At 40.0% G+C, this 25,738-nt stretch overlaps 1 protein-coding gene across 1 annotated transcript in view; it reads left to right on the top strand.

Moving 5' to 3' along the window:
- Window positions 1-25,738, top strand: part of wnt3 (wingless-type MMTV integration site family, member 3) — a 54,442-nt gene that overhangs the window by 24,273 nt on the left and 4,431 nt on the right. The window contains exon 2 of the mRNA XM_034055806.2: window positions 23,045-23,286. Within this exon, the coding sequence (XP_033911697.1) occupies window positions 23,045-23,286 (242 nt within the window). The remainder of the gene's footprint in view (window positions 1-23,044; window positions 23,287-25,738) is intronic.

Here is a 25,738-nt window from a genome sequence, read left to right as displayed (position 1 = left end):
GATGCAGCCATTGTCAGTGAGAGGAGATATCCTGTTAGGGTGCGAAATACCCCTCAAAGACTGAACTTATAAAAAAAATAAAAAAAATGTTAGTTTATTTCATCTGCCTACTTCTTAGCTAAGTTGGGAGGACTGTTATGAATGTTGTTAACTGTTACACTTAGCTGATGCAATCACCGTCTGCACATACAGAGCATGTGCAAGAATAAGAAACAGAGAGTTTCCTGTTTAAGTGTTTTCACGACGACTGCAATAAAATGAGTTCTTGTTTGAACAGCATTTCGTGTTAAATAAATATATAAAGGTTCTGTATGCAATAGTATTGAGTACCAATATGTATACATTTTTTTAAGTATTTATTCATTGGCACTCAAATTGTTTCAATTTTTAAAACGTTTACACCCGGCTGTGCATAAGAGTACCTGCTCTTTTTTGTTGAGAATTTCACCTCTCTCTCTCTCTCTCTCTCTCTCTCTCTCTCTCTCTCTCTCTCTCTCTATATATATATATATATATATATATATATATATATATATATATATAAATCTCTTAACATCAAAATTGCTATATTAAGAAACCTGAGACGGCAGATCTGAGTAGCCCAAATGTTTGATGTATTAATGAAACAATAACATTGAATTGTATTAATGGATTAGCTGTTACAACTGTTTTTGTTTTAACATAAATCTGTGGTCAAATGCATCTAACCAAAGCATCAGCATTTTTTAATCAACAAAATGTGTTTATAAACTAGCAAAGCTTAACTTTTGCGGTAAATGAAGAGGCTTGCGAACACGAAGCATTATTTTACAATGCATTGTTACCTGTGAAGTCTACTATTGCCCACATACCTTTCTGACTTGCTGAACAAAGATGTAATTTATAACTGTATAACAGTGCGCTGTGACATGTTTGCTACCACTTTCCCACACGACACGATCCTCTTCTCCTGTGTATGTGGATGAGTGTGGGGGGGTCATGTGAGTAGTCCAGACCCAATGAGAAACTATCATCACCTATGGTTGCAAAGGAATAAAAAAAACTAGTAAAAAAAAATTAAACATGTCTACTGGCGCCAGAATTTAATGTTGCTGGTGCTATATGAGGTACCCATATTTGCACCCCTGAGCGTTTTGCGCGCACGTAACGAACACATTAAATCTCACGGCAGTCCGGGCCGCCTCACTCGCCTTGCCTTAAGGCCGGCCCTGTTTACAGGTGAACCCACTTATTGTGTATCGACAATTAATACACAAGCCTTAGTTTTTTGCCTTGTGACAGGGCGAGGAGCCCTGCACATGAAATGGGGGCAGGGCAAAGCCCTGCTGTAAAATGTATTTGTTTTGTATTATGATTTAAAAATGTATTGCTTATTTATTTTAGAACGGGGTACCCCTCCGCCCCTGTGTTTAGTGTGTGTTATTTTGTTTTATTATAATTTCTGTATTTTTAAATATGACGGCATAGCCGTGCATTTTTGTTTTGTATTGTTAAATGTGTTCCGGCGAGGCGAGGTCGACAGCTTGTCCTCTGCCAATAGTAATTAGAAAACCTGTGCAGAATGTGGCCAAGGGATTATCAGATAATTGATAGCTAGTTAATCCCTCGGTCACTAATATAAAAGCCTGCAGTTATATATATAGGGATCTTAACTGTATAAATATTTTGAAATGAAAATCAGATATAATGTATGGCCACAAACTACCATGACCCTTGACATTTTCAACAAAAGTTTTATTTTTATTTTTAATTGTTTTAATAGTAACATTAACAGATTTGCTTTATTATATGATGAGGAAATTCTGCATCACTGAAAGTATTTGTTATTTTTACTTAATTCCGTCTGTGCTCCGGAACAGTGGTGTTGATGTTTTACTCATTTGTGCATGCAATATTAATAAATCATGGATTTGAAATGTCTGGGGCTCTCTGTGAGCATTCTGCTTGTTTATGCTCTATATTTTAATTGGTTAGAATTATTTATGAATGTTCTAAAATGTCATGTGCTTCTTAATAGCACACTTTAATTAATATTCAGTTAAAACAGAAAAGCTGTACTGCCGACAGATTATACATTAAAAGATTTATTATAACCTTAGAACAGTTGAAAGACACAATTAGATCCTGACACAATGTTTTCTTACTTCCTATCAAAGTAAAGTCTTGCATCCCCACTTACGCCTCATGTCCATCTACACCATGAAACCAGTGTGTAAAATTCACTCTCATCTCATTCCAGTATCAAACTGGGGCTGCAGCCAGTTCCATCTGCAGTCTGCAATCATCAGTCTAATGTGCTACCAGACACACAACACACAGATCACCTGTATGTATCACCTTTTTGTATAAAGCAATGCATTTTTAATGCGGATTTAAAACCTGCTTCTTATGTCCCTTGCATCAGATGCTTATTAGGTACCATCAGCGCTAGTCAGACAGATCCAGTCCACAGTCCCAGTTGAAATCGATTTGATCTTAATCTGCTGTTGATGGAAATGAACAAGTCTGATTTCAAATTGCTTTGAAGTGTAGCTTTACACAGCCACACACTCACACAGCGACACACTCACACACTCTGGATCCTGATACAGCGTTCTTGCACAAGTTTGTAAACCTTCGGTGTTCAAACAAGCTTCCTGGCAGTGAGGTTCACAAGTTTACTCACACCTCAACTCCTGATTTTGGCTGTAGGGGATATTACCTAGCGATCTCACTCCAATCTCAATGTCTTTATTGGAAAGAAAAAAAAAACAGGTTTGAACATTTTTCAGGAGTCCTGTCACATTTTATCTGATCTGCCCAAAGCCATTCGACTGCAACTCAAGACAAAAAAATGTAATGGGGTTTCTGCATTCCAAAGAATATGAAAAAGTGTTGCTCTTCACATATTAATGAATACATAACAATGCACAAGTTCAAATTCAAATGTACCCGAGATTATTTTTTAAAACTCTGAACTCTGTATTTTGTTGGTATGTAATAAATTAATTATTTAAGCTACGTCTCTGTTCGGTTTTATTTATCTTTGTAGTTTTCATTTTTAAATATCACAGTGTTTGGTGGATATTTATGGCATGGTCAAGGCCCTTTATTTTCATTTTCAATTTTATATACAATTTTCTAGGTGTTTATTAAAACAGTAAAGTGTGTGAAAATATCAGGGCTGCTTCTATTTATTGGGAATGTAAACCATGTAAAACTGGTTCATGTTCATGTTACAGGTTTTTTCAGTTGGTAAAATCAAGTTTATGAAACCATTGGTGCAATTTTCAAAACTCTTAACACAAGAACCAAAACCACTAACTCTAGTGGCAGAAGCCTGTTAAACACGCAATTGCATTCTGTTTAGTTAATCAATTTTGCAAAACAACATAGTTGGCTCCAAACCAGAATTTATTAATGAAATACCATCACATCATTAGTTTAGTCATTGAAACAAAAGAAAAGAACAGCATTATTGCTTAATCATTTGAACAAACAGTGAACTCAAGAACAATAAACTCATGATACATTTGTCAAAATAAATTTTCATCATTGAAGAGGAGAATGTCGTAAAATGTCACGCACTCACCAGGTATCTGCTGTTAAGCTTATATATTTATTATTATAACATCATTATGAAAAAACAATGAAGCGAATTCATGCAGACACGTTGCGGCCACTGGCCTTCATCAGTGCAGAGGAGGACAACATCTGCAAACAGAAATGAATACAAATGAATTATTTAAACATAAATCATACCAGGTCACTCAGGTACATCTCACCTCTCGTGTATATTTGGCCACAAGTTCTCATCGACATCACAAAAAATGTTTTCACTTGCCATGCACCTGGGAAAAAACCTTCTTGCATGCCGAATCCACGTCTGACATTGTTCTTGGGTAATGTCATCGCATGAAGCATCCATGGCCTGCAGAAGGGTGGCGTGCTGATAAGGTTAATGATTGTAAACCCTCCACCTCCAAGCAAAGAAGAACTCCTCAATAGGATTGAGGAAAGGTGAGTATGGTGGCAGGTACATTACAATGAATTGCTGCTGCGAACCATTCCCGCACCACCGCTGCGTGATGGAAGCTAACATTGTCCCACACAATGACATATGTGACCTCCTGATCAGCTTGAACAAGGTTATTGTGCAGCTCATCTGGAAAATTCAGTAGATGTGTGGAATTGTACGACCCAAGTAATGGCCTACGGGCCACCACGCCATCGTCTGAAATGGCAGCACAGATGGTGATGTTGCTCCCACGCTGCCCTGGGACTTGAGTTGTCGCACGCTGGCTGATGATATTCCTGCCACGTCTTCGTGTTTTGGCCAAGTTGAAGCCAGCCTCATCAACAAAAATGTATTTGTGCCGATTGACGTTAGCATCCAGCTCCATTATCTTCTGAAAATAGAGATGCACAGTTGAGTTTACTTATCCATATCAACTCACAGTACTACCACAGTATTACAGTATCTGTACCAAACTCACATGATAACAGTGTAATAAGAACATTACTGTACCTGTGTATGCACTTCTATTGCAGTATACTGAGGAATGAATATAGTGTTCTTACCTGAACGTAGTCTGCTCGCAGTTGCTTCACCCTGGGATTATTTCTTTCAAAAGGCACCAAGTCAATTTGTTTCATAGTTACTTGGTGCCTTTGTAGAATACGAGCAATTGCAGGGAGACTGATGGTGTTCACGCCTTCGAAAACAGTGTTGTCTTCAACAATGCGTCGCTGGATTTCGGTGAGGCGAATACCATTTTTTGCACGGACCATCTCAACTGCAGCCATCTCCATTTGATCAGGAAGTAATCGACTGCAGCCACCACTGCAAGCCTTTTTCTCAATTCTGGAAACAAAGCACAATATGCATGCTGTGGTTACTCTTTACTGCTGTCAGTAAATGTACTGTAATACTGGGAACACTATGCATGTTCTATACACTTACCGGTTCTCTGTATGGAGCGTCCGGATGATAGAGGCTACTGTTGACCTTTTCATATTAGGTTGGACAATCCACCCAGCTGCTCTCATTGACAAGCTTCTGTTGATGACGTTGTCCCTATCCCTGTCCCTGTCCTCGACCACGACTGTGACCGCGCCTAGCATCTTGTTCTGCAGCCTGCTCCATGTTGTCACAAACTGCATGCAGTCTACACAGCCTTTTATGTGGTGTTGGGATGATTGTCTATGAATTCTACTTGCATTTTCACGATGTGAATGCGATTATCAATAATGAGACGTTGTTCTTGGTAATAGCAATTAGTGTGAAGCATTTCGAAAAACAGAAATAAACATTTGAAATATGTATTGCTGACTGAGCAAGTAATGTAGATAATTGTGAAAGTCATGTTAGATTTTGTAATTTGTATGTATTCAAATGCAAAAGGGGTTCCGAAACAATTAGATTTCTGCAACTCAGTTTGGAGTTTTGTGTTAAGAGTTTTGAAAATTGCACCAATAGTTTCATAAACGTGATTTTAGCAACTGAAAAAAACAGTAAACAGCCCATAATACACTAAAACATTAACATTTATTAACATAGATGTATCTATTGAATATAAAGTCATGGATTTACTGTAAATGATTATTTTAGGGGTGAAAATTGGTAAATATCACCCTGTAGCGTACAAGCAGGAAATTCCTCAGTACAACTTGTGTATGGCTCTATTCTGTATTACTTCTAATATATATATATATATATAGAGGCTGTGTGGTCCAGTGGTTAAAGAAATGGGCTTATAACCAGGAGGTCCCCGGTTCAAATCCCACCTCAGCCACTGACTCATTGTGTGACCCTGAGCAAGTCACTTAACCTCCTTGTGCTCCGTCTTTCGGGTGAGACATAGTTGTAAGTGACTCTGCAGCTGATGCATAGTTCACACACCCTAGTCTCTATAAGTCTAAATAAACAAATAATAATAATAATTCAAGATTCCAGTATGTAATTTAGTATTAAAATCACTAAGGGTTTAGCAAAAGCACAAGCATAGTAACAAGCAACACAAAAACAGGAAGAGAAAGAAGCCGTCCTTTCAAGAGTCATCTATGTAGTTTGGCTACCAAACTGGTGAAGGTGAACTAAAGGTCTTATTGTGATGCAGTTACCAAGTGATGCTAAGCCCTACCTAAATGATGCAGGGTGCAGGAGGTGACATGATCAACAGCCTCCCACACATGTGTTGTGCAACTGAGAGATGGGTTTCTTGGTGATGTGAACTGAGACCATCGGAACTCATTTCCTTGCTTGTTTGACTAAATTACACTTTATGGTAAAACCCTGTTGGAGCACAGAACCTGATAATGGGAGGGGAGGTGTTGATAGCAGCTCCGAATTATGTAAGACAGTGTTAGACCAGTCTTATATATTTGGACCTACTATATATATATATATATATATATATATATATATATATATATATATATATATATATATATGGTATGGATTACACTCAAGACTCAAGTTTTTCCCTGGTAATTCCATGGGACACACACATGGGTGGGTGGGGCCAGCACTCCTCTGCCTTAAGCATTGCCCCCCCCCCCCCCCCCCCCCACATTGTACATTGTAAATAATCTGCATGACTGAATATACTGTAGTTGGTTCATTTGAATCTAGTAGTCCTCCCATTATCCCATACAGTAAATTCCTTTAAAATTATAATTTTTAGTTGAGAACCACTTTTACAGAGTTAAAAACTATTAATTTGACAGTCGAATAGTCGAGGTAAATAGTCCTGTATTTGACAATGCCTATTTGTGAGCATTCTTTTTTTTTTTTAAATACTTCTGCTTTGCACTATATTTAAAATCGGCTTGGAATTTTTAAAAACTGTTATTAATGTTCTAAAATGTTTTTAATATGCAATTTGTTTGTTGGTTTGTTTTGTAGGTTATAGTTACAGTAAACATGAATTTGAACAGTCAGGGCACAATTCACTCCAGAGTAAAAAAGATGAGTCACTCATTCATTTACTAATGTAGACAATATGTTAACCGCGCGTTAATCACCTTATTAAGCATTTACATCAAATTACAGCAATATCAAATACTGCTGTAATTGATGCTAACTTCAGTATGCTTGTAGGTGCTGCTTTGCAGGGGAATATTTAAATCAGACAAGACGTGGAAAGGAATCATCAGACATTTTCTTTGGCTGTTGGCCTCAGTGGTCATCGACTTCACATTGTCACCTTGTACTACCACTCAACCCCACAGTGAACTGAACCCCCTGCAGTGTTAAAGAAACACATTGCTTTCCTTTGCTGTATCCCATGTTGTCCTTACTGCAGCAATTTTACACCCAGTGCTAAAGACATACAAATCAAAGTTTACATCCAGTGATATTTTTCTTTTTAATGTAAACGGAAGATAATATCATTAATTAAATAATCAAGCACTGAAGGCAGTATTTAAGAAATGCATTCTTAGCTTTATTTCTTTCAAGGTCTCAGTCTTCTCTTTATTTTATGTGCATTGAAAACAATGCAGATATAAAATAAATTCCTGTGTGGAAGAAGCACCTCATCCATTAGGTAGTTCAGGTGCAGGTTGTAGACGCAGTGATGGATGAGCGGGTAGGGAGGAGCTGACAGCTGGCCTCTCTCTCTGCTTCGTGTCTGCAGGCTACGGGCTGCCGCAGTGCCACCTCATCTCTGCGTGTGATTGATATCGAGGCATGGAGGGGAACCACATTACAAGTAGAAACACAGCCACTCTTTATTTTAGAGAGCCCCAGGAAGAATGCGAAGAGAAATGGATTATGACAGCTCTTTTCGGTCTCTGGTTGGTGCTAATCTCTCTGTAATTCCCCCTCAAATTGGATGAGGAGGGGAAGGTATCGTGAGCATTCAGCCATCACCATTTCTTTCCTTTTTAAAATGTGAGACGTTCTGAATTGATACCTCTGGATAAGGATGTCCTGTTAATCCACACAGCAGAGCAGAGACAGGAGGGAATGGGAGTTTCCCCACTGCCTCTCCACGGGGACGTGGAGGGACTACCCTTCCTCTTAGGGGTGAGAGGGAGGTTCAGTCCTCATGGCCTTCAGTTCACCAACTCTCCTGGCGGATCGATAATCCTGATGAAATTCCCTTAGCCTTGATTGTTATTTCTTAATGAAATTATCGAGGACCATCCCATTTAAAAACTAAAAAAGTACCAATTGTAATATTTTATTATACATTAATGATATTGTCCAGCACTCAGGAAGCTGTCAATAGTTTCACTATCTATACTTGCATTTTATTATTAGAACACAAGGGAACAAGCAAATACCATACTATAGATAAAAACTCAATGTGGGTGCAGCAAAACTCAGATACCTAGCAAGTACCTTAGAAATGGAAAGGTATCTTATGCCCAGGGACAGGTATTCAATATTTATGAAGAGCTGTCATAGAAATTCATGAATTAAAAGGTTGGTATTCTTTGTACTTTTCTTGACTGCTGTTAAAGTGGACAACATTGAACTTAATTTAATTTATTAAAAAATACTTTATCTAAAGCATTCAATACCATACAATAAGAGGTAGGCATGGATAAAAAAATGTTTTTTAAAAAAGGGAAGTAATTCTGCATAACATTTGAGTTATTTCAAGATCTGGTAGTCTAGCACAGTCATTTTCAACCTTTTCATCTCAAGTACCAGTGTTCCCAGAAGAGACCATTGTGTGTAAGTTTTACCAACTTATCGTATATAAATTTATTTCAGTTGAACTAATATTTTTGGGGAATTCGACGTTTAACGAGTTTAACCGATTAATATCGAAAAGTAGCAAGCCTATTTATAAGTTATTAAATCATTTCCTTATTTTATTTATCTGTATGGTTTTATATTGAAGTTTTAACACGTTCACTGAGTTTCAGAATTTAATGTTCAAATATCAGTAACGTAATTCATTTGCAGTCAGTGTGATACCTCAAAAAAAGTGAGCTGAGCCAATAAAGAACCTTGTAGAACACACACGTGGCGGTACAGTACTTCAAAGTAACATTGCAGTTAAAATGAAAGGCTCTTTTTTAATGCCTACCCCTTTACCATTAAAGATTCTGCAGTATTTATCGAAATCACTCATAACTTTAAGGTAATGCTGCATTTTACCCCCTGAAAATACATTTTACTCGCTCAGTGTTAAAATTATAGGATAAGACCCAAAACCTTATCTGGAGCGCTGACAGTTCATTAAAGGAAATATCTAACCCAAGTGCTGTTCTTCTCCATGGACTAGGTGGCAGTATTCGACTTGCAGGTTACTTCTATAAGGGGGAGCAGGTAAATCTTGATTCCATGTGAAGTGAAGAACATGAAGTTTAATTTAACTGACTGTCCAAACAAAGTATATAGTGGAAATTGCTGTTTAGAAGCAGCCTAAGGTCCTCTTCACTTTATCCACAGAGCAGTAAAGCAGAGCTAGATACAGTAGCATGGCCTGTAAGCACAGCTCAAGCCTGGCCAGAAGGGACCACGCTCTTAGGGAAGAGGGAGCAGTTCGGTCTCCATTCCCCTTCTGTGACCTCCATTGAAAACATGGGAGAATGGGAGAGCATATTGTTAAATATTGATGAACTAGTTCAACAGGTGGGTTAATAGTGATGCGCTGTGTGTAAAAGCTGCTGTCTGTCTTTCTACAAAAGCCTGACTTTTATAAGACGTTATATCCTGGGAACAGTACAGTAGCAGCTAAGAGTAACTGTTTCAGTGCTTATATGCTATAAAGCACAACATTCAGTAAAATATGATACCTGACTGTTTGGCTAGCTGAGAGTATAGATCCTGTTTGTAGTTTTGCTGCATTGTTTTATACTTCTAAATGTAAATATATGGGTTACAATATTTCATCACGCAATAATATATATATGCCTTGAGTTGGTTTTAGGCTGTATTACCAGTGCAAAACCAATGATATATATATATATATATATATATATATATATATATATATATATATATATATACAGTGCTTTTAAACATGTTTCCGATTGTAATACACCCAGTGCTAAAGTCATACAAATCAAAGTTTGAGAGGTTTATGTCAGTTTATGTACATGTTATTAATATTTAAAATGTTTACATCTCAGGAAGATATGTTGGTTATACAAATCTGGGAGGCCTTCCCTCTGTTTTCAATATGCATTCGCAGTTGTGATGTAAACACATTGATAAACATGGACATGGCATTTAAATGACCTATGCACTACTGCACTACTTTTGCACTGTGGTTCAGCCGCTCGCTCGAGGTGCCCAGCCTCCGCCCTGTTACACAAGCAAGTCGGTCACTTAGAATTGTAATTGTGTCATTTGTAATTATTGCAATTGTCATTATAATTGGAGTTGAACCTTGGCACACTGCGTAATTGTATTTGCAATTGTAATTGTAATTACCAGACAATTGATGAATTACAATTCAATTCCACACCTTTCCAAGCTTAATCTTTCACAGTTCCATGTTGTGTTTTACACTGAACAAGCATTCTTCTTGTATTTCCAGCCACTTTTAGTGATCTCATTTGTTTGAAAAAAACATTCTGTAGTATGTGTCTGTATTTCTACCTGTGATTACTGCTTGGTAAACATGTTAATGTGCGCAGATGTTTACGTTAGTTTTAGTGTAATTGTAATTACTGCAGTATTATTAGAACTGTAATTGTAATTGAACAACATGGAGAAAAATGTTTCAAATGGCTGAATGAATTTATTTCAAATTTAGTGAGTAATTACCATTCCTTACAGGTGGACAGATTAGCTTTTGGAGAAATACATTGATACCGCCTGTCATGATTTAGTTGAACTATATATCATATTTGAAACTATTTTTGAAGCAGCAGCAAAATGTGAGTAAATTACAAAAATCTATAGTTGGTCAAGTGTAATCATTCCCAGAGGATCTGCTTGATGATCTGATTTCTGCAACCTTTGGATATTAAAGTTCCTTCTATCTGTGCAGTGTAGTACAGTGAGCTCAGTGACGGCTGATCCAGCACAGGTAACTCAGGTTGAAGGAGGTGGTGCACGGAACTATAGTAACTAGACTGAGACGCACTGCGTTTGAACTGAACCATGGCACATAAATTGCATCCAATTCAATTGTGATGCAGGTTTCATCTGGGGCTGCAGTATAACTGCATGGCTATAATTACATGTTTAGCAGTATGACTGCGTGGTCTACTCTATGGTATATTTACATGGTTTGTGTTGGATTTGTGCTGTTGCAGTTTAATACATGAATGACTATCTGTGCTGCAATTGGCTGAAGTCGAACCTCTTTGTTATATAGCAGGTAATATGTTGTGTGTAGGCTGTCTCCTATTGTAAAAAGGGAAGTCACCTCAAAGTCCTTTGTGGGTGGTTCTGGATGCGCAAACTGTGGGAAATGATGTATTGTAAAAAGAGACACTACATACGAAACCTAATAGAAGTCACATATATTTTTTTCTTTCCGGATCTCATTTAGGAATCTATCTTGCATTTATTTAAATCCAACGAGAGAATGACCGCACTGTTCCAGATGACACCACGTTGCTAACAGGTGCAGAGCTTGATCTAAGGAAAGTCGTTGTCTGATATCAGCTGTTAGATATAGGTTTAAACACACTTTCCTTTCCATAATAATCCTTGTTATATAAACAGAATACTCAATGGCCATTCACATGGAAGGCACAGGGGACACACGTGATGGGTGGCTCAATAAAAGGAGTACTTATGCCAGGTTATAAAATATTTATTTTTCCATCTTATTAGCACTATCACTGCCATCCTTTTTTACTTTTGAAGACCTTGCTTTTATTTTCTACTTTCATTTAGAATATGCAGGTAATTCAAATCCAACGCTCCAGAGGAAGTTGCTGCTCCCCCCTGACAGTGGTCCAGCTCAATCAGACCATGTGATCTACAGCATGGTTTCCAAGAGTAGCTAATTTTGGGTTCATGAATGAAATGGGGTGACAAGTTAGCCCCAATTGTCTTTTTGTCGATATCTCATCTTTATATAGCTGATCCCTTTTTCTAACTTGGCTGAACATGTAAAGTATTTTAGATGTAAAAGTCTATATATAGTTTGAACAGTCATGCTAGACCCACCGCCACTGTGTGCTGATTAAGTTGATTAAGATATGTTGATTAAATACAAATTTAACAAAGTCAGGACAGAGTTCCTGTTGGCAGCAGCAAAGAAAGGACCTGGGAGGAAGAACATTCAGTCTTTTCAGTTCTACTTGAAGAAGAATATTGGTTTGACAAACATAACTGTCATTTGAATCCAAAACATCTTTATCCTACATGAAACACACTGTGCGGTTAGTTAACCAGTGCTGTCAGACTCCTAAACATTAGTTGGCTTGTCAGAGGACTTGGCATGGATACATTTACAAAGGGATGAAAGCCATGCAATTAGTTTTGTACTGATTTGTTGTAAAATATGTTAGATTGGCGTGTAACATACGTTGCTATAAGGGTCAGTAATTAAGGTCTAATTTAGATTAACTAAACTACACGCATGTCTTTTTACGTGTCGTAGGACTTGCCTGCCCAACTTACTTCTATGGGGATTCCAAGTTGGTATATCCAACAATATACAGACACTGTACAGAATTGGCATATGCTGTGATAAAACCAAATGTCAGAAAGGCTGCACTTTGTAAATCTCAAATCAGCCTCTACGGCTATGACCAAAGTTTTGGATCCCCCTACAGAATTAACTAATTTTGCATCATAAAGTCGAATGAAACCTGCTGAATAATGTTACGTTAACATATTGAACTACATACTGCTTTGTAGTTTTCCATATAACGGAAAACTGACAAAATTTTTAAAATGTGACAGTTCAAAATCTAACATGAAAAACTGTACTACTATTATGGCTTCCAGTAAACTTTTGCAATATCATTTTGTAGATTATTAGATGACATGATAAAAAATCTTAAATAGATCTAAATTCTGTTCATATAGTTGTTTTTTATTTTCATTACGTCTCTATCCTAAAATTCTAGGTGATGCAAAACCTTTGCCCATAACTGTACTCTGAAAGAAACTGACACAAAATATATTTCCTTGTCAGTTAAGCTGCCCTAAAGTTTTTCTTCATTGTAATAAATAAAAATATTAAATATAAACCTACTGTCTGATTTTCCTGCAGAGTACAGAGCAGACCAAGTTGCATTATTTGGTCAATGATTTCTGTTTTGTTGACCAAATATGTTTGGGGTAACAATGGATTCTGATCTATTCATTGCAAGTGTACACTTCTAGGAACACCAGAGGGGGCGTGGCCTTGCTGTGTTCCCCAAGCATTGAAGTTAAAGATCAAAAAGAACAATAGAAAAAAAATAGGCTGAATGCCAGCAGAACTGAAAACATCATACACATTTTAATTGATTAATTAGCGCATGTGTACTACTGATTCATTGATTAATGACATTCATGCATTATTTTGTTAGTGTGGAGGGGCTGAGGCCACTGTCCTGGGATAATACATCTCCACTGCATGACATGCAGGTTATTGATTTGTCCACTGAAAAAGCCTCTGGGAACTTCCACGACTCCATGAGTATCTACTATACATGGAAACGTAACCTCAAGGTGCGGGCTGCTGTTTCGTTGTTTCTGTGAGCTTCTGCTGTTTTTGTAATGGTCCAGGTTGTAACGTCCTGGGCTTCCTCTGTCTAGAAGGGGGTTCACGTCTGGGTTGGGAATATGCTATTTGTATTTCTAAAAACAGTAAGAAGTTGGTTTTAGATTTGAATTCTTTTCCAAGCACAAAAGAAAGAAAAAAATAATAAATTAATAATAAATACATAGGATCAGCATAAAATTGCTCCAAATGCTCTGACAGCATGATTTAGTAATTCACTGACAGGCTGGGAATGCTGCAGAGATCCTGACTGTGCAACAACAACGTAAAACTGCAGTCTTTAAATACCGAACTCAGCTGCCCAGGATCAGTAGAATAATCCACAAGCATCTTTATATATTACAGTATTTCAATCAGGGATAGTATTGGAAATATACTAGATACAAATCAAACAGAAAGCTACAGATAGAGATGTTTGGTTAAGTTATCGAGAAATTACCAAAGATATTTTTGCCTGAATTAAATGAAATTTTTTGGCAAAGGCATAGTGATACTTTATAAAGGCTATGGCACCACCATAAATGTATTATTATTATTATTATTATTATTATTATTATTATTATTATTATTATTATTATTATTATTATTATTATGGTGATGTAAAATACAACTAATATAAAGACAAGACCCCTCAAGAGTGAAATAAACACAGGACATTATGCATTTTAATGGAGTGCTGCTAATATAATTGATTCATTTAAAATAATATAATTTGCAACTTGAATTAAGAACCCATCAGTGAATGGAGTGTATGTACAATCGCATGTTGATAATGAGACACTTCAGTTTTTTACATCACCCAAACAGTGATCTGCAGGTTTTAATCTCAATTTGCTGGTCTGACCCTCAACATGCGGGTTACTTGGGTGGTTGGATATAAAGAGACACAAGCCATGAATTGGCATCTCAGCCCAGAACGTAGTAGTTATAAAAGGGGAAATTATTTTCGGAGTAATTGCCTTTAAGAAGTATTTTTCAGCAGGTATTATATAAATCAAACCACATCTATTTATTAATGTGTTGATTTCAATATGAGAAAAGCTGCCCTCCCCTCACATTTACAATTGAGTATCAATCAACAGCAATTCACTTCTGTACTGAATGTTTTAAAAGCTGATTGGAAGGGAATTTTTCTGTGATCCGGGGCGCTGATATTTGTATTTGTACTGCCATACAGAGGCCAGAAACTGACACTGAAAATATGTTGCTAAACTAGCAAAGGCAACTGATTCATCACATAAACATGACCGTTTTAACCAAACTCTAGCTACCGCTGTGGAAACTGGGAAATGTGTTTCTTTGTTGAGTTTAATCCCAGATAACACCTTGCCACTTTTCCACTGCACACCCGAGCCGTGCCGGGGCCGTACCGAGCCCTCACAGTGCGGTTTAGGAGAGCCGGGGTTGTTTTTCCACTGCAGAGCCGAGCCGTGCTACTGACGTTACACGCAACGAAAGACAGTTGTTATTAATTATTGCTATTAATTAACTCAGTTTTGCCAAAAGATGTGCAAACAAATGGTGTTCAAAAATTAATAGACCAACAGTACAGCTTTATCTTGGATCGTTATATTTTGTAAATATATTTTGGAATATATTTGAAAGTATGAACACTGCTACAAAATATCCCAATAAACCGCAATTCTGGTTGTACAATACCTTCTGTAATGCTTCCAATATATGTTTAGTGGGTGGCAAAGAAAGCTGTGGAGGATTCAAAGGCTGCCCTTCGAATTGGTGATATCATAGGGCAAGTTCAGCATGGAATAGGGGGTCTTGGTCTCAATTCAGCTCCTCCTACATGGCACAAGGCAGCCCCAGCTCAACGGAGGAAGCTGGTAGTCAACGAGGTGCAAAAGGAGGAGGAGAGGATGAGGTGCGTAAAGGCCGTTTCCCAGGCCAAGCAGGGAGAGTGGATGAGATGGAAGAGTGTGGAACAACGCAAGATTGGCTGGCAAGACCTATGGTCAATGGAACAGAGCAGGATCAGTTTCCTCATCAGGTCAACATATGATGTTCTCCCATCACCACAGAACCTAAACCTCTGGGTAGGAGAGGATCCCTCATGTCCTTTGTGTTCATCACCTGCAATTTTAAGGCACATTTTGACAGGATGTAAGGTGGCTCTTAGCCAAGGACGGTTTACTTGGCGCCATGACCAGGTGCTGTGATGTTTGGCCTTAGCATTGGAAGACAAGCATAACATGACCAATAAGTTGCCACCAGGTCCATCAAAACATTACACACAAAAGACAACATTCCTCCACCCAGGAGAGCAACCACCAAGAAAAGGTGTTAAAACCAATCCTCGCCCAGGACAACTGGAAGCTGCTAGAGACTGGAAAATGCTGGCAGATGTTGGTCAACAGCTTATTTTTCCACCTGAGATTGCCACCACTAACCTTCGACCAGATATTGTCTTGTGGTCTGGATCAGCATGCCTTGTCCACCTTGTAGAGTTAACAGTGCCATGGGAGGATGCTGTAGATTAGACGTATGAGAGGAAGAAACTGCGGTATGCTCAACTAGCCTCTGAAGCGGAACAGCAAGGATGGAGAGTCCGGGTTTACTTAGTAGAGGTGGGTTGTTGAGGATTTGTGGCACACTCTACAACCTTGTTTCTCAGAGACATCGTATTCAATGGCCAAGAGTTGCATCGCACAGTGAAGAACTTATCTGAAGAAGCAGAGAGGAGCAGCAACTGGCTGTGGTTGAGACGGAAAGATTCTGGTTGGGGATCTCAAGCACAATAGAAAGAAAGAAACGCTGATGTACGGGTAAGTAAGCTGGGCTGAGTTGAGTGGGGGACGGAGGGGGGTGATGCTGGGATGCCAGAATCACCGTCGAGCCCTCTTGAGGTGTCGTGGGCTAGTCGACGAAACACCGAGGATGGAAGGTGCCCACTTGAAGACCCCAGAGATGTACCCTACTTTGCTCAATCCAGACGGTTGTCATGCTGATGTGCTGGGGAGACCGCACTGTGGTTGATCCCCGGAGCCAGCATCGCAGCCGTTGCGTGTGCTGATGCACCAGGGAGGCAAATAAGCTGATCCCTGGAGCCAGCATTACACTTCAGCCAACAACATCAGACAGAAGGATATCTTCATCATCATATGGAAGGAAACGCAAATGGACAGAGACAGAGATGGATCACATTAGTTTACTGTAAAGCTACGTCTTAGTTGGTGCTTATCTTGGCGAGAGCCTCGTTCAAATCAGCATGAAGTTTTAACATCTACTCTCGTGTAATGGAAATCATTATTGATTAGAAATCCATTAACAACATTAGTTTTGTACATAAGACATGGGTATATTCTTGGCTGACAAGCGTGCAGCAATTTTATTTGATAAATACAGCTGGCAAGTCGTGAAGAAATACTTCTGCAGAAACTTTCGGTGCTTTTGTCCAGTGTATCAGGACAGCTACCATTTTAATAATATTAAACCTATGCTTTATGTTTTCCTCTATATAATTTCTAGATAGTCTAGGTGTTTGTAACTGCCAAGATAAGATTCAGATGGTTAGTATGGACTGGACAGCCTGTATTATTTGCCAGAAAACTACTCCGGAGAATTTGTGTTGTTCACGAAATGTGTGAGGTCACGACGCTCTCACAGTCTACAAGGACTTTTTCGAGAATGTTGAAGAATTCAAAAAGCTGGATGCGTTGCCAGTGGATGTGGACTTTGGTTCAGAAGGAACTGCGGAAAACTTTCTGATAAAATTGCCTCACGGCATTGCTCTTGCCATTAGAAGTTCAATGAGTCGTAGTTAGAATAGAAAAGGAATGGGGGCTCCCGAGTGGCGCATCCAGTAAAAGCCCTCGCTAGAGTGCAGGATGCGCTCTATAGCCTGGACTTCGCCGGTTCAAGTCCAGGCTATACCACAGCCGACCGTGGACGGGAGCTCCCAGGGGGCGGCGCTCAATTGGCCGAGCGTCGCCCGGGGGGAGGGAGGGTTAGGTCGGCCAGGGTGTCCTCGGCTCACCGCGCAGCAGCGACCCCTGTAGTCTGACCGGGTGCCTGCGGGCTTGCCTGTAAGCTGCCCAGAGCTGCGTTGTCCTCCGACGCTGTAGCTCTGAGGCGGCTGCACGGTGAGTTCGCAGTGTGTAAAGAAGCGGGCGGCTGATGGCACACGCTTCGGAGGACAGCGTGTGTTCATCTTCGCCCCTCCTGAGTCAGCGCAGGGGTGGTAGCGGTGAACTGAGCCTAAAAAATAATTGGGCATTTCAAATTGGGGAGAAAAATAATAAAAACTAATTGGCAACGACTAAATTATTAAAAAAAAAAAAAAAAAAGAATAGAAAAGGAATAGGAAACATAAACACGACGAAGGGTCAGATGTATCAGATGTCCGTCGTTCTAAGAGAAAATCAATGATAAGTGGTAAAGATGGCTGTCTCTTCTGTGAAAGAACCACTCCTGGAAAGCTTCATGAATTTTCAACATTCCGTGCTGAGCAATCTCAGGTGGCTATGGACATGCAGGATGAAAACATCCTTGCTAAAATAGCAGGTGGGGATTTGATTGCTTTAGAAGGCAAGTACCATCTTGCTTGTCTGACACAGTACAGAAATAGTTATTGTGCCCATTTACGACAAAGCGGTACCCCTCCAAATACAGAAGGAGAGAGAGCTAAAGCTAGAGCTTTCACTGAGTTGGTGTCCCATGTTGAGTATTCAGTAGAAGAGGGAACCTACATCTTTAAGCTATCGGATCTCCATCAGTTGTATCAAAGTCGACTGAAAGGGCTTGGACAAGACATTTCTGTCAATAAAACCCGCTTCAAAACAAAACTTCTCAAACACTTTTCTGACATGGGTTTGCAGGAGCAGTCAGATTGCAAGAATACAATTTTTGTTTATGCAGCAGATGATTAAAGATGCCTTTCTTGTACATAACTATGAATCAGAAGCTCTCCTGCTTGCAAAAGTTGCAAAGATTTGCAGAGAAGAGATGTTCCGAGGTGTCACATTTTCTGGAAGCTTCCCCCCTAATTGTCAGCAAAACATGTTACCCAGTACCAACCTGCTAACATCAATGATTCTCTACGGGCCAACCTTGGAAGGAGATGTGGAAGATTCTCAAGCTTGTCTCAGCATCTCCGAAATCTTGCTTCACAACTCTAAGAAGAGGTCCAAAGCAGAGGCTACTCACAGTCAACACTCTGTGGAGAGAGAGCCCCCTCTTCCAATCTATGTTGGTATGAACATTCATGCCATAACCAGAAGCAAAACACTAGCTGAACAACTAGACAGTCTAGGTTTGAGCATCTTATGCAGTCATGTTTTCCAGCTATATCAATAAGCTACTAACAACCGAACAAGCAAAATGGGCTGAATGGCCTCCTCTCGTTTGTAAACTTTCTTATGTTCTTATAAAACCAGTTGGTCCTCTCCATGTGTGAACAATTCAAGACTGATGGCGTGTTACACTCATTTGTCTCTTTAGGATACCCTGCTGTAACATATTAAGAGAGTGGCATATCAGGGAGGCATTTGGACTACAAGTACAGAACCTCAGGCCAAGGTTCCCATGCCAGAAAGATGGAGGTGGACAATGGAGGGCAACCACTGGCGGCCTGTCTGGATGACTCTTTCTGAAGCGGCTAAAGATTGCAATGAGCTGATCAAATGTGGTTGCGAGTCTGAACGAGGTTGTCGAAGCTGCAAGTGCTCCAAAGCCTGACTGCCGTGCACTGAACTTTGCAGTTACAACTGTCAGAAATAGTTGGTTGTTATAGCTTGAACTGAGCAAATACCATAAACACACTACCTTTGAGTGAAATACATATGCATGTTTTGATACTAGAAACCTGGTTTTGGTACTGTTGATGAACAATTTTGTGTGATCACTATTTTTCAGATCTTTTGGAGGTAATCCCCTCATTAAGATGACGTCATGATGTCATTATGACCCTGCCTTATCAATTTTTTCTAAAATGTGTTCACAGACCAACTATTACAATATTGACAACATTCAATTCTAACCCCTAAAGATCAGTATGGCATTTTAAACAACATTTATCTATGTTTTGAGGTATTTTTGAAGCATTGACATCACAATGATGTCATGATAGCCCCCTGTTGATGACATTTCTGGAGCTTATAATTTTGTGGATATTAGACCCCATGCAATGCTTGTGTGCTTTTGTCCGGTGAGTAACTGTCATTTCACCAGACTACAGCATGTTGTTTGTTGTTTGTCTCTGTGGAGTGCACTGACTGATGCAACGTAATGATGAAAATCCTTAACCCTGCACCTCGCTTGGCTTGGCTCGCAGCCAGAATCAGATATCTTGTGAGGCCGGAGTTTCATGGTTTGGTTCTTGCTCGGCTCGATAAATAGCCAGTGGAGAACCACCCGTACCCGTACCCGTACCGTACCGAGCCTTCACTGGTAGGATGTGCCAGTGGAAAGGGGTATAATACTCTCATACATGTTACAGAACCTGCACCTTTAGATCCAGCTTGAACTCCCAGTGGCATTGCTCAGAAGAGGAGTGTGCTTTCAGGCTGGACCGCTGACACTGAGCACACACCTTGGCTGACCTGGATGTGGCCTGTTCACATTCTTGTGCCAGTCACTTTGGGCAGATTTCATGATTTTAAATGAAGTATGAAACTACACACATGACATCTGTACCAAACAGGAATGCTGAGTGTAACATGAATGACATTCTGTAATAGATATAAGCAATACTAAAAGAAACTTAATACTCAATTGAGACATTTAGGAAGACTTCTTGTCGAAACATTTGTCATTGAATTTATTAAGTTTCTTAAGCATTTCTAAATTTAACACTATGCTTAACAGTTGTGGATGCAACGGATATTAATATAATAAACAAAATTCAATTTTAAAACTGTCAGATTGAAGCCTTCATTGGGTGTACTTGTTTCCATTAAAATGTGCATTGTAATACTTGTATTCATACTTGGGATGCAGGGTGGTAGTGTAGATTGCTGTTATTGGACTGGTGTCTTGCTAATTATCATATGCAGAGGATGCATACCCTGAGAACCTCACTTGAGGTTGTTGTGGCTGTCAAATGCATGGGTTCTTGCCACTGATTGGTTGGACAAATAAAAGCTAAATCTCTAAAACTACTTGCCCGAACTTGAATTAATTTTGGATGACACAAAATGTGTGGATGACACAAAGCTGGAGGGGAGGGGTAGACAAGCATGCAGCCGACTGTCACATGATTTAGAGCACAAGCAGAATTGGGCTGGAACATTATAATTATAATAGTAATCAACGTAAAGGATAGCATACTGGTCAAGAAAATGTAGAATATGGGCTTCCGAGTGGTGCATCCAGTAAAGGCGCTCCGTGTGGAGTGCAGGATGCGCCCTATAGCCTGGAGATCGCAGGTTCGAATCCAGGCTATGTCATTGCGCCACCCGGGTAGGGAGGGCTTAGGTTGGGAGGGCAATCCATGGTTCACCACGCACCAGTGACCCCTGTGGCTGCGGGTCTGCAGTGGAGCCATTCAGATCTGTGTTGTCCTCCGGCACTATAGGTCTGATGGCTTTGCTGTGGATCCGCAGTGTGAAAAATGTCGGCTTGGCAGGAACACGTTTCGAAGGATGAGTGTTTCAGCCTCCATTTCCAGAGTCGCCGGGGGGTTGCAGCGGTGAACCGGGATCAATAATAACACAATTGGGGAGAAAACTGGGGTAAAAATGATTGGAAACAACTAAATAAAAAAAAAAAAGATGTAGGATTCAAATACCAATGGGTGGTATAGAACTAACAGGCATGCAATGAGAAAGACCTTGCAGTACATTTTTTGACAGATACCAGGCAGTGTGCGGAGCCAATTAAAAAGGCAACATAGTCTAAAGTGTACAAATCAAGCGAGGTCATGATGACTCTGTATAATGCACTGAGGAGCCCGCACTGACAATACTGCTTTCAGTTTTGGGAACCATATTACAAAAAGGAAGAGCAACCAGACTAATCCCAGGGCTAAAAGCAATGAGTTATGAAGAGAGGTTGAAGGAGCTGAATCTATTAGCCTAGGCAAAGAAGAATTAGAGGACACAGACAGAAAATAACTGTGGACAGCCTTAGAGCAGAGGGAAGTTTTTACACACAGGTGAGTTAATGGATAGAGGAAGGAGACATTAAGATCCAACTACAGGAAGCTTGCAGATCAGACACCTACCAGAAAGGTCTCTAATGTTTTATGTCCTCATGAGTGTATAGGCTAGTATTGGTAAGATGCAGTGTGCAGTCTGGATACCAATTGAAACAGTGTCAATTGAAAAGGATCCTAATTGAAAGTAATAACAACTGGAAGACTCAGCTCTTGTGTGTGGTTGAAACAGATATAGAGTTGCATTTCTGCTTGTCATTACAATATAAGTTAATAAGTTTAATAAGTTTAATAAGTTTCGGTCTGCAAGTTAAAACATAGAGCCAATTTTTTTTTTCTGAAGAAAGAAGCCCATTAGAATGGATTACCCAATGAAACAATAACTCTTTTTGGCAATTTCAGCTTGTCATTTTATTGTGGCTGCTTTGAACTATCTTGTATTCTCAACCCTTCATTGTGCTGGGAGATAGGGCTGATCAATAGCTTGTTTACATCTGTTCTAGAAGTCAATACGGACGCTTGACCTTGTCTCTTTAGATTATTCAACACCAAAGAAACTAATTAAAGTCTCACTGTCAAGTAGCTAGCACCCACACTGATTGGAAAGTAACCTGATTGATCATGGAAGTTGACAACATGGAAAACAGCCAATCAGAAGTGGGACCTGTCCAAGTAGCTTGAGCTGATTAAAGGAGAACCCTGCTCTACTTTGGGTATCCGGCTGTGCATTTGCTCACAAAAAAACCCTGCAATGTCGTACCTACATGAGTTGCTATCTGAGAAGCTCTGTCACCCGTATATTGTCAGACATAAAGTGGTTATTACATAACAGACTTTGTAAAATCAACTGTCAATCAATCAGTAATATGAATACCACCCTAATGCCTGGAGTGTTTACATAAAAATCAGCCATGTGGCCTCCTCTGCCTGAAGTTACCATTTCACTCATGTTACTTGACATTCTGTGACATTGTCACATCCATTTTCAGTTCCTAATTATTTTTATTTAAAAATATATTAAAAACATAATTGTATCTGTTACTTAAGAAAGATTATAAGCACCTACCTCAAAAAACATGCTTAATTTTCCATCTGTCTGGGGTTGCATGTATACACATTCTTCCCAGTGAAGCACAAAAGATTTGGATTTGTTTCTTGGTAACTTGTTTCTTATGTAATCTTTTTTAATGGATAAGAAGGCACATCTTTTTTTTTGTTAAGACTTCTGAAATAGGACAAGTAGTTGAGAAACTATACCCAGAGCACTGAACCTGTGCAATCTGAACCAGCCTAGCCTCCCTGTCCTCCTGTCTCGCAGGTCTCTGGCTCTGGGGCAGCAGTACTCCTCTCTAGGCTCACAGCCCATCCTGTGTGGGTCCATCCCCGGCCTGGTTCCCAAGCAGCTGCGCTTCTGCCGGAACTACATGGAGATCATGCCCAGCGTAGCGGAGGGCGTCAAGCTGGGCATCCAGGAGTGCCAGCACCAGTTCCGGGGCCGCCGGTGGAACTGCACCACGATCCAGGGCAACCTGGCCATCTTCGGACCCGTGTTGGACAAAGGTAGGGCATTGCTGCACACCACTGAATCAGCATTCAGAACAAGCTTTCGTAGATAGCTAATGATAGGTCTATCGGTGAATCGTTACACTGAAATAGAGATTAAGTATTTTCTGAAACCATCATAATAAATTCATGTGTCTTGTTCCAAGTCCCTTTATATGAAGACCTGCTGAAAGAATCAGTGGCACATTTGAAATGCAGAATGAAATTCTATACAAATCATTTACCCAAACAAGAGAAAGACAAAAGACAACATGTTTCAGCTACCATTGGTGACAACAGAGCATGGAGGATAAAACTATTTGGTCATTGATTATCAAAGCTATTGGTTTGACAGATTTATTGGAGACAAAATGTGTTTGCTATAAATGTTTTAATAATAACAGAAAAAATATAAGTGCATCGGCCCTTTAAAAACTACATTATATTATAATGCATTCAAAAGTTACTGTGTCCAAAACTGCAATTAATGTCAGCAGTACAGCAGTTTTTTTTTGTCAGGGTATTTGTGCAATGTACTGTAGGTCATTTAAAAAAGAAAAATCAGGACCATTATTACTAGCCTTCTACAATAAGTGCCGTCAGAACTTAAAATCCCCCTATAGTATACCTTCTAATAGGAAAGTAATTAGCTGCAGTGACAGAGGGAGCCAGGGCAGTGTGAGCCGCTGTTGTTAAAAACTAAAAAAAGGGCCAAATGAGATTATGGGGAATAAGAAAGGGTCCGGGGGCTCAGCTCACACCCCTACTGTGCGTCAAGGCCACGGGAAGCTATCTCAAACAGCCTCTCTCCCACATCGGCGCCATTCACACGCCCTTTAGACTCTGACATGAAAACGGGTTGAAAAGGGATCTCCCGACCTTACCCATCACACTGGAACGAGGCTGGCTGGGAGGGGGCTACGAGGAAGGGGGGGCGGAGGGGACGGGACGGACGACTGAGAAGGGTACTGTTGCTACGGGGAGCGCGCGGGGGGGGGGCGGGGGCGGCAGGGGATGCCAGCTCCGGGCCGACTCAGGCTGCGCCAGCGTGCAGGGCCTGGGCTCTTTGTGCGAGTAATACGGTGTGACATGAGGGGAACAAAGGCAGATTCATGGGCCCAGCAGGTAGCAGGACTGAGGAACACTGGGATGACAGCCAGCTTTCCACAACTGCAGGAGGAGTGCGGGAACTCAGCAAGTGTTGGGAACCAGGAGAGAGGCCTGTGGACCCCGGCAGTCTCTAACCCTTTCAATTCCCCATGTCCATGTTTCTAATATAGCTTCTTAAATGGCCCCCCCAGTGCGGTAGGCCACCACAACCTCCCTCAAAGATTGTTCCACACTTTATTGTTATTCTGGGAGAAAAAAGGCTTCCTCTTTTTTTCTGTATTTATGTTGTTTTGTTATGTTTTTTTTTTATTGAATGGCAAGGAACTGTGACACAGGGATATTGGCCGATGCTGTGTGAATCCAGGCTGAATTGTGTGGGGAGGCCAAGGTTGAGACCACCAAATTAATTTAATGTGTGACCTCAGCAAATCCCATTCACAGCCAGTCTCATTCTCTGAAGGGGCTAGGGGGCACAGCTAACGTTGTGCAACCCTACCTGCAGGTCTAGGTTGAAATCTGGCTCAGGTAACCGGGGCAAGACTGAGTGGCAGGAGTAATTCAGGTCAGGATTGAGGTGTGCTCACAGAGCAAGAGATAGACAAGCAAGGAGAGTGAACAGCTCTCTCACCCTCTAAGAGGGTAGCTCCCAGTATAGTGAACATGTGTCACCGGGTTCACTGGGACAGTTTGGAACTTGTACTCTGGGACTTTTTCTCCCGCATCTCTAAAGTAGAGGGACTGGTAAGAGTTTTCAGGTGTCCAGTGGTCTAAAAATTGTAACAGTATACATTTTCATACCTAGCATATATGTGACTTAAAACAAAGAAGAAACTAAAGAAAAGGTAATTAGCTACAACATGATCTTTGGTATTTTCCCTGTTATTTTTAACACATGTGATGATGTAATTTCTCATATTTAACAAGAGTTCTAGCTGATTCTTACCCCTAAGGTTCTAAACTTTAAAGAACTTTAAGGCCTGCAAATTATAACGTACCAAAAAACTACAAGCACCAGATATAGTAAATGGAGATAACATAGCAAAGGTATTATTTGCAATCTGTGAATCCCTGAGTGGGCAAATTCTCAGCATCACCTTCTCAACATGACCAATGGATGACAAGTGTGTTTAGGGTTATTTAATGGTTAGATTTATAAAGTGGTCCAAATATCTAGATCTCTAAAGGTACCAGAATACATTGCAAAGCAAGGGGAAAAACCTGGACTGGACATATGAAATATAAGAACATATAAGAAAGTTTATAATGGATTGATCTGGTCACCCCACCTCTAGGGAAAGCTCCATTGCTCCTGTTCTGATGAAAACAGAGAGGACTTCCACCTCCACCAACCCTTTCATGA

The sequence above is a fragment of the Acipenser ruthenus genome, chromosome 33 (genome assembly GCF_902713425.1).
Source record: "Acipenser ruthenus chromosome 33, fAciRut3.2 maternal haplotype, whole genome shotgun sequence".
In the NCBI taxonomy this organism is placed as follows: domain Eukaryota; kingdom Metazoa; phylum Chordata; class Actinopteri; order Acipenseriformes; family Acipenseridae; genus Acipenser; species Acipenser ruthenus.
This window is presented reverse-complemented; position numbering and strand designations above follow the sequence as displayed.